Here is a 15050-nt window from a genome sequence, read left to right as displayed (position 1 = left end):
TTTCTTCTTCTTCCTCTTCTTAAAGAATACCTTGCAGCATTTCATATAATACTGATTTGGCAGTGATGAACTCCTTTAGCTTTTTCTTATCTGTGAAGCTCTATCTGACCTTCAATTCTGAATGATAGTTTTGCTGGGTAGAGTAATCTTGGTTGTAGGTTCTTGCTATTCATCACTTTGAATATTTCTTGCCACTCCCATCTGGCCTGCATAGTTTCTGTTGAGAAATCAGCTGACAATCTTATGGGTGCTCCTTTGTAAGTAACTAACTGTTTTTCTCTTGCTGCTTTTAATATTCTCTCTTTGTCTTTTGCTCTTGGCATTTTAATTATGATGTGTCTTGGTGTGGTCCTCTTTGGATTCCTTTTGTTTGGGGTTCTCTGTGCTTCCTGAACTTGTAAGTCTACTTCTTTCACCAGGTGGGGTAAGTTTTCTGTCATTATTTCTTCAAATAGGTTTTCAGTATCTTGCTCTCTCTCTTCTTCTGGCACCCCCATAATTCGGATGTTGGTATGCTTGAAGTTGTCCCAGAGGCTCCTTACACTATGTTCATTTTGGATTCTTTTTTCTTTTCCAGTTGGGTATTTTTTTGCTTCTTTGTATTTCAAATCTTTGACTTGATTCTTGTGATCCTCTAGTCTGCTGTTGGATCTCTGTATATTATTCTTTATTTCAGTCAGTGTATGCTTAATTTCTAGTTGGTCCTTTTCATATCCTCGAGGGTCTCACTACATTTATCAGCAGTTTCTAGAAGATTCTTGAGTAACCTTATAACCATGGTTTTGAACTCTATATCCAGTTGTTTGCTTTCCTCCATTTCTTTTGGATGGTCTGGGTCTCACTGACTCAGCTGCAGTTTGTTAGGTAAGTTTAGAATTCAAAGGACCAGGCCATTCATATGCAAAAGCCTCTGCGCACAGCTTGGATGGGGCGGAGTCTCAGGGTGGAGCAAACAGCAATGGCTTCCTGTCAGCCCTGCCCTAAGAGGCCCCTGGGTCTCAGTGTCCCTCAGTAATTGCTGCAAGCACCTCTGAGAGAAAGCCGCCCTCAAGTTCTGCCCGTTGCCAGATAGTCCAGTTTCTCCGTGTATGAGTCTGGGTCCCCAGAGTCTCACCTGGAACTGGAGTTCAGAGCAGTCAGGAGCTTATGTCTCCCTCCGGATTGAAAAAGCAAGCCACGTACTCAGTTGCCAGCCCACTCCGTGCACGTGCCTCCGTACCTCTGCCTTTACTTCCGCAGCTCCTCTAAGTCTCAGTGTGCTTTTCTCTTTCCTCCTAGTTGTAGAATTTCCACTCAGCCAGCATTCCTGTGGTTCTGGATGATGTCCATTTTGGCTTTTAGTTGTAGTTTTGAAGTTGTTGTGGGAGGCAGCAGTTCAGGTATTTACCTATGCCGCCATCTTGGTTTCTCCCTAGCGTTTTTTTTTTTTATGACAACAAAAAATGTCTAAAGATAATGGGGGAAAGGCAAAGTCTTCAAACCAATGAAAAGCAGAGGAATAACTAAAGAGTACTAATTACTTCTGAGCACTTTAATCTGTTTTTCTCTCAAGTGTCACATACATTTTTTCCCTTCTTTCAGCTATTCAGAATTTTCCTGTCTCTATTCACTCACCATCTCAAGGGAGGTGGCATTTTAGGTTTTTACTTTTGTTATTGTTAAGAACAATGTCAATTGGGATTCTATTCATATTGGTGCCACTGACTGTGTGAGGACGGGAATTAAAAGAGTGAAGGCAGCCAACTGAAAGATCTTAAAATGTAATTGCTTGCAAAGTACCTAATCAGGGAAAAGTAAAAAGAAGGGAGAGGAAAAGGAGAAGAGGGATAAAGAAGGAATGGAGGGAGGGGGTAGGAGTAAGATGGAGGAAGACAAGCAGGGTGAGGAAGAATGGAGAGAGAAAAGCATCTCAAAATGTTATATTCCTCTATCATGGCCATAACAATTGAATCCAGGTTTAATCTGTTGTGTGTTTTTTTGGTTTGTTTTCACTGGTTCTAGAAATGTCCAACTAGATCTATACTTGAGCCAAACAAACAAAAAAAAAAAAACACAGTATCATATTTAAGTCTTAAAATAAATACAGAGTTATGACTTAACCACAGTCTGGAGATAAAATATATATAACACTATCAGAATCCTAATGCAATCCAAAATGTTAATCACTAAAACACAATTAATAATTGGCATCATATTTTGCTACCCAAGCCACTTGCTAACCAGTGATTAAATGGTTGTCAGAGAAATAGAAATCTCAGCTCTGTTAGTGGTATTATAATATGGCACTAATACAGCATCGAATTCCAAAATGAAGAAACCTTTAGTTTAATTTTCTGGCCTCGTCCTGGATATTGCATCTGATTTCTTCCTGAGTTGTTTCATGAGTTTTGTCCTTTACTTATTCTTAACATTAATTAATCAGCTCACCACCAATGAATTAAATAATCCAGGTTTCAATACCAAGACTGGACACATTTCCTTGTGTTGAGTTGGTGGGAAAGATGTGGTTTTGGCAACTACACTGAGACCCAGGTTGGCAGCAGAAATGTTATGAATTCATGATGAAGCCCAATAGAGGCCTCGTAGTAAACTGCTGGAAGTGGCAGCAGCTGAAAAATCTCACACATGTTGCTCATTTAAACACACAGGGCACATAAAGATGCAAAACCAAGTCTATGGATTTCAGCTATAGAGCTGGGATGAAAGGTGGATCTTCACATGACCAATTTTGAGGGGCCTGATAGTTTCACATTGATCTTTCCAACTACAGCTAACTGTTTCGGCAGCCATAACTTTGATCTTGTAATGTGAAGCTCAATGAATATGTCACAGTAACTAATATGTACTATGTTTGAAAAATTATCCTATTTATTCACCAAACAATAGTTCCTTTATTGATTAGAGTGTCAGTATTAGAGAGCATGCATGCTCTCTCTCTACTTTCTTTCATAAATTGGCAATATGTACAGACAAATGAAGCAAACTACCAGGAGATTTAGCTATAGGAAGGTGGGATCTATTCACTCTATAAGGTAAAGTGAAGATACCACAAAAATTAAGATTTTGACTGAAGTCACTTTTGCTCAACTCATTTGCTATTATTTTTAAAAAATTTAAACAGCCTTCTGAGACAGCTTAAATTCTGTGTATTCTGGCAAGTAAATAAACAATCCCAAAACAAAATGTAAATCCCCCAAATAATGCAAACAATTACCATCTTTACAAACCTAGAAGGCAACAAAACCTGGCCTTCTGTAGTACAAAAAGGCCAGTGAAGTCTAGGAAATGCCTTAAGAACTTGACCTTTCTGAACTCTAACAAAGACCATAGAAAATCTGGACCAATTTTTCTTCAAACTCACATTTGATACATAGCAAGAAAGTATTTCAGATAACCTTACTTTAACTTTAAAATGACTACTGGGACAATTTACCTAACACTAGTTTGTCAAATTTACATAAAGGATGTCCTTCATATAGATGAGAAGAGTCAGCAAATATGGGAATGGGATTATTAGTCAAGGTGAAAAAGGAAGAGACAGACAGCTTCATTCATACAGAAATGGCACACCAGGTGTTTCCCTATAAACTTCCAGAACTCAACATCTGTTAAATAGAAGGGTGGACAGAAAGTCCTAACTGATTAGCTCTTGCCCACAGAAAAATCTCTGGTTTTTCATTTATTACCATTTGTTTTATTTTTATAAGTCATTATCAATTAAAGGAGTACAAGATATCATTTTTTAACCTGTCTAAAAAGACTCCTCTAGTACCTGCTTAAACCAAGCCATGTTTTCCATGATATTTATTACCCCAAGCAGATCCAATCTTCATTGCCCCCCAAAACAGTACCACAAGGCTCAAAAAATATGAGCTGATTTGCGTGGGTGCTAAAAGCATCACCAATAATTTTGATTAATGTGTCTTGACACTGAACGCATTAGCCATACAATATTCTTCTTGCTTAAAGGCTAATTAGAATTCAAGTCAGCATGATACCTGCTTTTGAGGATTACAGCAAGAACATTTGTTGTAATAAGAACCTCCAGGCAGCCAGTTTTGGTAATGATTGATTTGTAAAATTATTGAGGGGGAAAAAATGAGAAAGTAGAGCTTATCCCAAAAACATTTATTTCCCTTTAGGATCAAATTTGAGTGTAAATTAAAACATCTTAGTGGTTACGATGAAAATGAACTACCATAGCAGGTTTATTTAAACCCCAGAAAACATATCTTTCTGATTTTTTTTTTCTTAACAGAATTACATCATGAAAGCACATTTGGTGTATTTATTGGAGGTTTTGTTCTGGTTGCTAAAAATCTCTGATTTCTGGTTGTATGAGTGTCCTAATTGGACTCTTAAATTATTCAACTGCTCAGACACACTTGGTGCAAGCAGGAAATAATTATAAGTAACAATAACAATGTTATCCTTTTAACCGGTATTCCTTTCTTTTTTTTTTCTTTTAGGAATTCATTTCATATCCTATGTTACTTCCAAAAAGTTTCCTCTGCTATTTTTAAAATGTGATTTGATGTTTCTGAGGAAGAAACCTCCTCTCCAGTGGATTTAAAACATAGGTTTCTATTAGATTACTTAATCCTAAGAATGCCAAAATAAATGTTCCCCTCACCTTTAAAAGTTAGTCTTTATATGATTTAGTGTCAAAGATGATTTCATATAATGAGGTACAAAGAGTTACTGTCTCATAACCTCCTGATCCTCAAGTTCTTGTTCTAAATGTCAAATTTTCACTAATGGGGAAGCCAGAGCAAAAATATCAAGCTATGAGGGAAAATCCTATAAAAATTTCTTTGCCATCTAAATGATTTGATGTAATTTTTACTGTTTTATGTCTCCCTACTGTATTAATTTCACTGTACTATGTACATTTTTTCAATTTCTTTTCTGAATATGAGAAAATCTGGTGGTCCATGTTTAATGGAGAAAGCAAGCATTGAAAAATCAATATATTTAAAAAATGTCTTGGGCCCTACCCACTTTGGCTCAGTGGATAGAGCGTCGGCCCTCAGAATGAAGGCTCCCGATTTCAGTCAAGGGTACATACCATAGTTGCAGGTTCGATCCCTGGCCCTGGTTGAGGTGGGTGTGGCAGGCAACCAATGGATGTGTCTCTGTCACATTAATTTTCTCTCTCTGTCTCTCCCCCTTTCCACTCTCTCTAAAAATCAATGAAAAAAATAATCCTCTAAATAAATAAATAAATAAATAAATAAATAAATAAATAAATAAAAAAGCTGTTTCTCATTTCTTAATGTCACCTCCATTGAAACATAAAATCTTAGGGTGATGTTTTATTAAAAAAATGTCTTGGGCTAGGCAACACCATGACTGAGGTCTAGAGAATTTCTTAATTAATTTGTCAAGTTTCCTTTTGCTTTTGTGTGAACAGCGTCAGGAAGGAGAACTTTGACAGCACCATGTCTCACACCCAGAACACTGTATCCCCTCATCTTTTGTTCCTGGAATATACTTTGGTGATAGGAAAAGAGGAATAGTATGAAGCCATGTTTCAAGAAAAAGTAGGTTATCTGACTGTTCTTAAAGATAACATTTACCTATCACTGCAAATGAATTTTCAGAATTTACACCTATTAACCTGTAGAGTATAAATGTCTTTATGTTCCTTAGGCTACTGATTTTTAGAGAGAGAGGAAGGGACATGGATAGAGAGATAGAAGCATCAACGATGAGAACCATCGATCGGCTGCCTCCTGCATGCCCTCTACTGGAGATCCAGCCCACAACCCCAGCATGTGCCCTGACTGGGAATCCAATCTGTGACCTCTTGGTTCCTGAGTCTACGCTCAACTGCTGAGCCACACCAGCCGGGCGATGATTCTCATTTTATAAGGAGTTGTGATGATATAGATTCATGAACTGGTGAGGGGCAGGACCAGATCTGCACAGTGGTGATCTGGCTCTGCAGTCAGGGGTCTTGACCCCTGCTCTATACTCCTTAATTACTAGGGTCATATAATCATAAAAGGGCTAAGTAATGTATTTACATTTTTTTTTTCAAAATAACTATGGGGAGAAAAGGGTTTTAAAAATAGGAACTTTGAATCTTATGCTTTTATGGGATATCAGAAAAGCTAGTTATAAGTTTTGCCCATGAAAAATATATTTGCAAGCTTGTTTATAAAAATAATTTTCTGAGTTCAAATCTTATTCCAGAAGACCAATGTCTGCATGGTACATTGTGCATAATTTAATTTTCCCAGTTGAACATCTTGACACTATATGAACCATGAATGCATGAAATAGGAATTCCAAATGTCTTCCACATGGTGAGAGGACTTTGCAATACTTGTGCAGGAAGCTGGAGAGTAATTTGAAATTAAGTTATGCCTGTTCTTAGTGGCTTTTATTATGTATGCCTAAGGTAGTAGCACTTTTCTCTGAGTGGGACCCTGAGGTGATAGATAGATGAGTCTGCTGTCTGTATTTAGGCACTTTGCTCATTTCCTGAGAGCCGTGTGGAAGGCATTTGGATGCTCATTAAATTTCCAACCATTCCCCGAGTGCAACAGGTGGCAAATCAAAGCTTCCCTGGTATGTCATGGCTGGTTTCCTCAATGTCTTAGAAATAACGAATGGCATTTGCATGCTCTCCGTAGTACCAGCAGATAAGAAGGAGATGAATAGCAACAGGAAGTATTTCCAAAGCATAAACAAACACACAAGTTTGGGGAGGTTATGACTAATGTTCTTGCTACCACACTTTCTATATACATACACAGTGGTTTCATCTTTTAAATATTGTTATCTTTCAAACTATGAAATCATGATGAACTCTTCTGTGGTTAGCTACCTAATAAAAGCAGATATATTCAAGAAATAATAACATCACAATTTAATGAAGCTACATCATAAAATTACAAACTTATAACTCTACATTTATGACTATTAAATGAGTACTAATGACTATGATATGTTCTTCAATTGTCTCCTTTACAAAATTACTTATTTATACCGAGAACCTACTACGTTATAAGGAAATCATGTCACTCACATCCTGAACCAGAGTGAGAAGACAAGGCTTATTCATCCAGAAATAGAATCTGTGATTTAAATAAACTTTTAGATAGTTACCCAACAGTCCATAGTAATTATACAGCAAAGGTTTTTGTCACTATAATCACTAGTCAACATTGGAAAAGGAAAGACAAATGTCAACTATATGATCTTGACAGAATTTGTCTGGCAGTTGCGTATGACCCTAGGAATAAAAGTATTTACTGGGGTGGCAAATCACCAACATCTTTCCTGATTTGAAAGAATTCGAAACATTCAGCTTAGTCCACAGATGACTAGAAAAATGACCTGGGATATTTTAGGACAAAAAGAACTAAAAGGGAATGATAATAAACAGTAGTAATTGAAATTGTTTGTTTTAAAGAAAAAAGACTCGAAACCGTCATCCTATATACTCTCTCAACAAGAAAGTGCCTCATGTCAGGAGAAGAAACCACTGTATTTCAAGGCAGCATGGAGGTCCCTGCTGTGGACCTGGTGTTGGCAGCACAGCCCTTCTAACCTACAGGCAAGCGCTGCAGGAAGCCCTGCCCAGGTCCTTCCAAAACGCTCCTTTTAAATGCCTTCCTTTTACTTATACTGCTACAGGTTCTTTATAATTAATGCTATGACTTTCTTAAGTTTGTTTTAAAAAAATCTGTGACCTTCCAATCATTTTTAAAAAGTTCCTTTTTAAAAAATGTGTGAGGACTACTAAGGAACTGTCATAAATGAACTCTATAGTATGAAATCACATATTCGTTTATTAAGTTATTTTTGCTAAATATCAAATGATAAGGAAATAATTTGGCTTTTTAGTAAACTATTGTCATAGAGTATACTTTTTTCCATGGAAGAAACCAAGATTAATAATACATTAAAAACACACATCTGAACTTCAATAAACTAATCTGAAACCATCAAACAAAAAGCAGAACCAAAGTTTCTGAGTGCCAACCTGGAAGACATAGCTTTCACGTCTGTCAATTACACCAAATATACTCATAAAATATTATGTATGATACCAGATAATGTCTGGGAGCTCAATAATTTAACATATTTAGTCTACCATCATATCATTTCATCTAACACACTTCAGATACAACCTTCATAAAACAGTATACACAACCCGCACAGTGAAACTAGGAATATTAATTTTAGAATGGTCTAATACAGTGGTCGGCAAACCACGGCTTGCAAGCCACATGTGGCTCTTTGGCCCCTTGAGTGTGGCTCTTCCACAAAATACCATGGCCTGGGTGAGTCTATTTTGAAGAAGTGGTGTTAGAAGAAGTTTAAGTTTACAAAATTTGGCTCTCAAAAGAAATTTCAATCGTTGTATTGTTGATATTTGGCTCTGTTGACTAGTGAGTTTGCCGACCACTGGTCTAATAAATACTGGAGATTAATTAAAAACTCTATAAGGTGATAGCAATAAAAATATATTTAAAAAGAAAAAACTCTATGAAGTGAGAAAAATGTAAGGAAAAATCTACTTGCATTGTGTTTTCCTATCAAACAGCTCTGGAATTGAAAAAAGAACTTTAAAATAAGAAGCTGATTTTAAAGGAGTAACTACAGCTAAAGCAGTAGAACTTTTAAGACTTCTCCGTTGCCATGTGAAAATTTTTGAACAATTAAAAAATATTTCTTAATATTTTTAGATGGTTTAAAAATATGTAAACAACATTTTAAACTAAGCTTTAAGCAATTATTTCGAGAGATACATAAAAAATTTATGGGAACAGTATACTAGTATGAGTCCAAGTAGTTTAATAAAATGATTTGTACTTTTCAGTGAAAATTATTGACAGGAAGTGGAAGCACAAAACATTTTAGAGGGATTGTTATATTGAGCAAATCATAAAAACAGCTGCCTAAGTGTTAGATTTATGGGGATGTGAACACTATAATTCTGGTAAAAAAAAATCTGTTAAGATCTTAAGAATAAAGCTAAATGTGAAGGTAGACATTCTAGACTTTAAAGAATTCCTATGATTTCAAACGAAGTGGCTTTTACATTTATTTAAGTTAGGGGCATATTATGTTACATAACAGAAAATATAGTCCACAGAGCGATGGGAAACTTTAAAAATACCTATGCTTAATTTTTAATTAAAAAATTTAAGTGGTTGAGAGGTGAGTATTTAAAGAACAACACTATGTTTTTAGTTTTCATCCCCTCCCTATCTTCCTGCAATTTTTGTGACTCAATTGCAGTTCTATGAAGCCAAGACTGTCAGTGCAGTATTTACCTTTATCCCCGGAAGTCCAGGAAGCCCAGGAAGCCCTGGTTCACCCTACATAGGAAAATCACACAACATTATAGAACAATATTCACTCAGTCACAGTCTCTGGAGAAAAGCATGGCAAATGTTCCTCGCTGAATATTGCCATCTACATATACACTGTCTCGTTTCAAGAACTTGGTGAGATTATACAGTTCAGTCAACTCTTGATTCGACATTGGTTGACCCTTTTGCAGATTTCCCTGCCAGTTCACTGCTCATTGGCATCTCTACCAGAAGGAAGAAAGAGAAGTAAAAGGAGAACGAGCTCCCACATTTTACTAATTCCTGGTAAACGGTTTGCTAGGGAGGCGGAAGCTCTGCTGAAGTGAGGATTATGCGTGCATCTGAATAACGCCTCCGAGTCCAGTGCTCTCTTACCTCAGATAATCAAGAGTTGGCTGTGTGAACAGATGGTTACATCAACACAATATACATTAAAAGTTGTGCTCACTTAAAAGTATAGTAAAGTTTCTTTTCCATTCCTGAATGATGAGAAGATAAATGCATGGTTAATATTATACTTAACTCCAGCCCATATTTCTGACAATTGTTGAGTCTGGGTAACCCTGCCTAGCAATTTAGAGCTAATGGTACCATGCAGCTGTTCCTGAGTACAGGTCTGAGATTAAGTGGCAGATTTGGGGTGAGCACACTGGAGTCATGATTAACCTTCTCATTTTCACAGAATGGTCTACATTATTTTAAGTACAAAGTATAGTGACAAGAGGTTACATTGCTTAGAAAATCTCCTGAATTCCACTAAAGGAGCATAATGGAATTGCTGGAGAAAATGAAAGTCCATCTTGTGCTGGATTGAGGTGACTATTTGTGGAAAGTAAAAGGGTTACACATTTTCATGATGGTCAGTCAGTGGGAAGATAACTATACTAAGAGACAGGAGTATCAAACTAATAAAGTGGTAGAGGGAGATATTTCTTTTCATCTAAATGCTTTAACAACTTTCATTTCAAAGAAAATATACTAGAAACAATCAGACATTTCATTTTTTAAATATTATTACTTTCAAATTATGAAGAGTCATAATTTGCTCTATTATTATCACTAAATGACTTCATCTACTGTTGATTAAGCTGTATGGTTAGACATAGGAAGGACAATGACTTTCCTGATGGTTTAAGTCAAAGGTGCTTCAGGAATGCAAAAGAAAAACTATTATGTATGAAACTACAAATGGAAGTTTGCATTGTGAACAAGAACACTAAGATGAGATTAAGCCAGAGAAGAAAGGATGATTACTATGAATTTGCTATTTCATTCAAATAATACCTGTCCAAGTAAATTATAGTTCATACAGATACCACATTATACATTTGATTTTCTTTTTTCTTCCTCCTTTTTCCTTCAATCAATAAATTTAGGAAGATTTAGTAAAAGGGGCTGGTACCCATATTTTACTGAAGATTCTCATTTACTTTATTTAAAAAAAAATATTGATTTCAGAGAGGAAGGGAGAGGGAGAGATAGAAACATCAATGATGAGAATCACTGATTGGCTGCCTCCTGCATGCCCCACACTGGGGATTGAGCAAGTGCCCTGATCGGGAATCGAACCGTGACCTCTGGTTCATAGGCCGACTCTCAATTACTGAGCCACACTGGCCGGGCAATTCTCTTTTACTTAAAAAAAAAAAAAAAAAAGGCCCTGGAAAATACTACATTGCAGTAGAGTATACAACCAAAAAATTAAATCTATTGGTGACAAATCTATAGTTCTGTATTGTTTTAGAAAAGTCTCCTAAATCTCAGGACATTCTATTTGAAACATATGTGAAAATGTATAGGTTTTAACACTGTTTCCCAGCAGTTCTCACCCTCTGGCCAAATTAAAAGGATTGTATGACTAATTTGAAGGAAGATATTTATATACACATGCATATATAGACACACACCCATGTTTTCTAACAATGAGAATGACTTATAAGACATTATGGAATATTTTGTAATGTAGATTGAATACTTAGAGACTTTGAGCATATAGTTGTTCCCTACATTATATGTGTATGTATGTATGTATAGAGGTTATAAATGTATATATTAATGAACAAATGTTTCAGAAATTAGTATTTCATAGTCTTGTATTTTCATAAATTTGACATTTCCAAATTTATGTTTACTTAAAAAGTGGCCTAAGAAAAGATTATAAAATATTTAATGTTATCCTTTGTGGAACATCTCTTAACAGTCTTAGGAAGATATTTCTTCCTATATAAAATTTCTATCTTTTTACCATTACGGCTTATCTTCAAATTAAGAGAGAGTAATTTAGTTAATTCCTCCATTCTTGCCTACTCTTTGGTTCAGAAGCTTCTCTGAGTTGAGTTCTTGGGCATACATTGCCCAAGGTGAGATCTAGGTCATAATTAAGAATTAGTTTGTTATTCCATTTAAAGAATACTTGTCTAAGTAGACTGAAATTCACACAGATGCATTATACTTCTGCTTTCCTTTCCCTTTCACTCTTTTCCCTACACCTTAGGAGGTCTCTGTCTACTGTCAAAGTAAGAACACTGCCTTTACCCTATGTCCCTGTGATGGTCCACTGTCCTTCCTGATAGAATTTAACTGTGAGAGTCCCTTCCAATGGGAGATCAAGTATCTTTATTTACATGGAGAAGTTGGGAAGGAAAGAATTATGTGGTGAAACACAATATCTACACACTTCATAAACATATATACACACTCTAACTCATCTATCAATCACACACTCTAAAGAACAAAATACCAGACAGTGGAAACTAATCAAGGGGCTTTTCATCCTCTATTTTTCTGGGAATGTCCCTCACGCAAGAGCTTCAGTGCCAGTGAACCCACAGCACAGTTTTGCAGTGATGAGAAAAGGGCCATGAGAGATCTCTTGAATTGATTTTGTAGTCACTTCTGTTTGCCATTTTCTAATCTAAGTAAGCAAGCAAGCATAGAAATACTCTACTTTTAAATTAATGTTGGGGTAAGTATTGCTAAATCCAGACATTAGACAAAGGAAGTCATAAATATTGCGGGAAAGTGAGATTGCGTCAAAGGGTAGAATCTGGCCTAAATATTAATGAAAAAGATGCTGCTCATTTCAGGGCACATGTTCATTCAGGCTGGTTGAAAACTTCCCTCAATATAATTTAAAACAGGTGCTTGATGAAATACAAAAGAAATTCAATGTTTCCATATGCAAATCTACAAACTTCCAGAAACGAATCTAAAGTATATTTCTAAATATTCATGACAAGGCAATGTTTTATGAAGCAACTGAAAATCAATTTTGACCTTCATTAGCTGGGTGGAGGGGATTTGGTGGGAGTGTGGAGGGATTGAGCAAAAGAGAAAAAAACTCATGAACATAAACGATAGTGTGGTAATTGCAGGGGAATGGAGCGGGGCTGAAGGAGGTGGAGAAAGGTATAGGGAGGATAATGGTGATGGGAGGAGACTTGACTTGGGGTGGTGAACACACCATACAGTGTACAGATAAGGTGTTATGGAACTGTGCACCTGAAACCTGTATAATTTCGTTAACCAGTGTCTTCCCAATAAATTCTATAAAAAGGGAAAAAAAATTAAAATTAAAAATTAAAAAGTGAAAAAAAAGATATTAATGGTTGTAGAGATTTCTTTTAGAGATATCACAGAATTGAAAAGCAGCTTAAAATTAGCCTTTAATTTTTACTAAGGGACCTAAAATTAGATCATCAGAGAAGATTAGTTTTTTTTTTTAAACCAAAGCAGACCATGGATCTCTATTAGGGTGGCATCACTAATTTCAAATTTCTCAAATAAAGAATCAGGAGGAAATCTTAGGAACTGAATAGCAAAATTTTCAGAGTTCTGCTGGGCTCTTTGGAAAAGTCTCAACTTTGCCTGAAACTGGGCCTGATGAATCATTACTCTTAGACTCTTAGTTTCTAGAGGAAAATCTATTTTTAAAGTAGAGAAACATCTAAAGAATGTAAAAGACCTCAAAAATTACTTTAACCCACCTATTTAAAACAAAGCAATGATCCTCTCAGTAGCTTCAAAAATGTGGGAACATTATTTTATCATGTTTTAGGGTTCCAAACTACTACAAGGAAATTGATTCTCTCTTTCCCTTTATACTAATGAGATAAATTCTATGTTTTTAGTCATGTCCTTTTTATTTTTTCCCCCTACATCAGCTACTGCTAGACAAAGACAGAGTCATGCTCTTCAGAGATTTAACCTAATGGGGAATTCACATTTACTTGTTAGCTGTAATACATCTGTTATCGCAAATCTGACTGCACTGGGCACTGATGGCCAGATGCTGTGACAATAAACTGCTAACAGTTGTTTCCTGCCTCAGACTCAAACGAGAATATGGATCTCAACACATTCACTGCATGTTCTCTCATTCACCACTGAAGTGAAGCACAAATGATAAACATAAAATTATGTTTATATCTATAGATTAGTTAAAGTGGTTTGGCTAGTGTCCGTAATTAAATTTCAGTTCATGAACAAACCTCTTTGTATAATATAACAGTCAATGCACAGATGGATATTATTCACATAAAAATTGTCAGTAGGGTAGTATTTGAAATGAGAGGAAAAGGGAATATAATTTTAAAAGAAACTGACCATCCTTCCCTATTGAAACCTTTTAGTAAATATTCATTTCTTCTCATGAAAGATAGAAACATGCAGAGTAGAGTGTCTTTAAACATGCAAGGTAAGTTGTTGCATTCCAACCCAACTGGTCTTTGTCAGTCTCAAACAGCTCAGCACATGCAGACTTTAGTTCATTAGGCATCCTTTCACATGTACACAGTGTGTTTTCACTTTTGTGACAGCATTATCCCTTTTAAAATGCAAAACAATCAACAACAGTCAGCATGCAAAGCACAAAAACCACCTCATTTTGTAACAGTCATTCTCATACTACACAGCAGATAGTAGATATAAAATGGTGAGACACTGCAAAGATCACACTAAAATAAAGATGATATTAATTACCTTTTGCCCTGGACGACCAGATTCTCCAGGTTCTCCCTGACCAAAGAAAGCCAAATGTGAAAAAAAAAGTCTTAAAAGAATTTTCCAAAACTCTTATGCCTCTGGACACTCTCACAGAGATGGCCTAGCCTCCTCGATCACATATATTTCATTTATTTTATTCTGTTACTCTACATCTTACTAGACACAGGAAACGCTTTTTTTTTTTTTTTTTTTTGCTGTGAATATACCTAAAGCTCACATACAAATCCACATTTCCATAAAAACCAATCAGAAAGGCAAGAGAAGGCCAGACCTCTTATTAAGCCTTTATCAGATTTCCAGCAGATACTTCCTGTTGTATTTGGAGGCTGATCATTGCAGGAGAATAGGAACAGAGTTATAACCATCAATAGTGGTAAAAGAGAAGAGAAAGCAGAGGCTTATAAAAATCAAAACTGTAACTCCTGGGGTACATACTCTTGCAAGGTTAGCGTTACCTTAATTCCTGCAGCAGATGATCCAGGGTCACCCTAAAATGAAACCCACGAGAGATTATTCCACAAATTATGGGAATAGGAAACACACAAACACACAGAGAGCCATTATCGACAGGGGCACTCAAGGGAACCCCATGACTAATGCGCTTAACTAGGCTCTCTAAGACTTTGTATCAATCTGTCAGCTGTTAAAATGTCAACAATTTCCAAGATAAACAATGTACTTTCTAAAAACATGGATTTACTTTGAATGCAAAAT

The 15050-nt window shown here is 36.0% G+C and overlaps 1 protein-coding gene across 1 annotated transcript in view; it reads right to left on the bottom strand.

Annotated features, from left to right (window-relative positions):
* Nucleotides 1-15050, bottom strand: part of COL25A1 (collagen type XXV alpha 1 chain) — a 513960-nt gene that overhangs the window by 63174 nt on the left and 435736 nt on the right. The window contains exons 18-20 of the mRNA XM_080655171.1: nucleotides 14792-14824; nucleotides 14313-14348; nucleotides 9294-9338 (exon numbers count right to left, since the gene is read on the bottom strand). Coding sequence (XP_080511297.1) covers nucleotides 9294-9338; nucleotides 14313-14348; nucleotides 14792-14824 — 114 coding nt within the window. The remainder of the gene's footprint in view (nucleotides 1-9293; nucleotides 9339-14312; nucleotides 14349-14791; nucleotides 14825-15050) is intronic.

The sequence above is a fragment of the Plecotus auritus genome, assembly GCF_963455305.1.
Source record: "Plecotus auritus genome assembly, chromosome: 1".
NCBI classification, from domain to species: domain Eukaryota; kingdom Metazoa; phylum Chordata; class Mammalia; order Chiroptera; family Vespertilionidae; genus Plecotus; species Plecotus auritus.
Note: the sequence above shows the minus strand (reverse complement) of the source record. Positions and strands in the feature narration are given on the sequence as shown.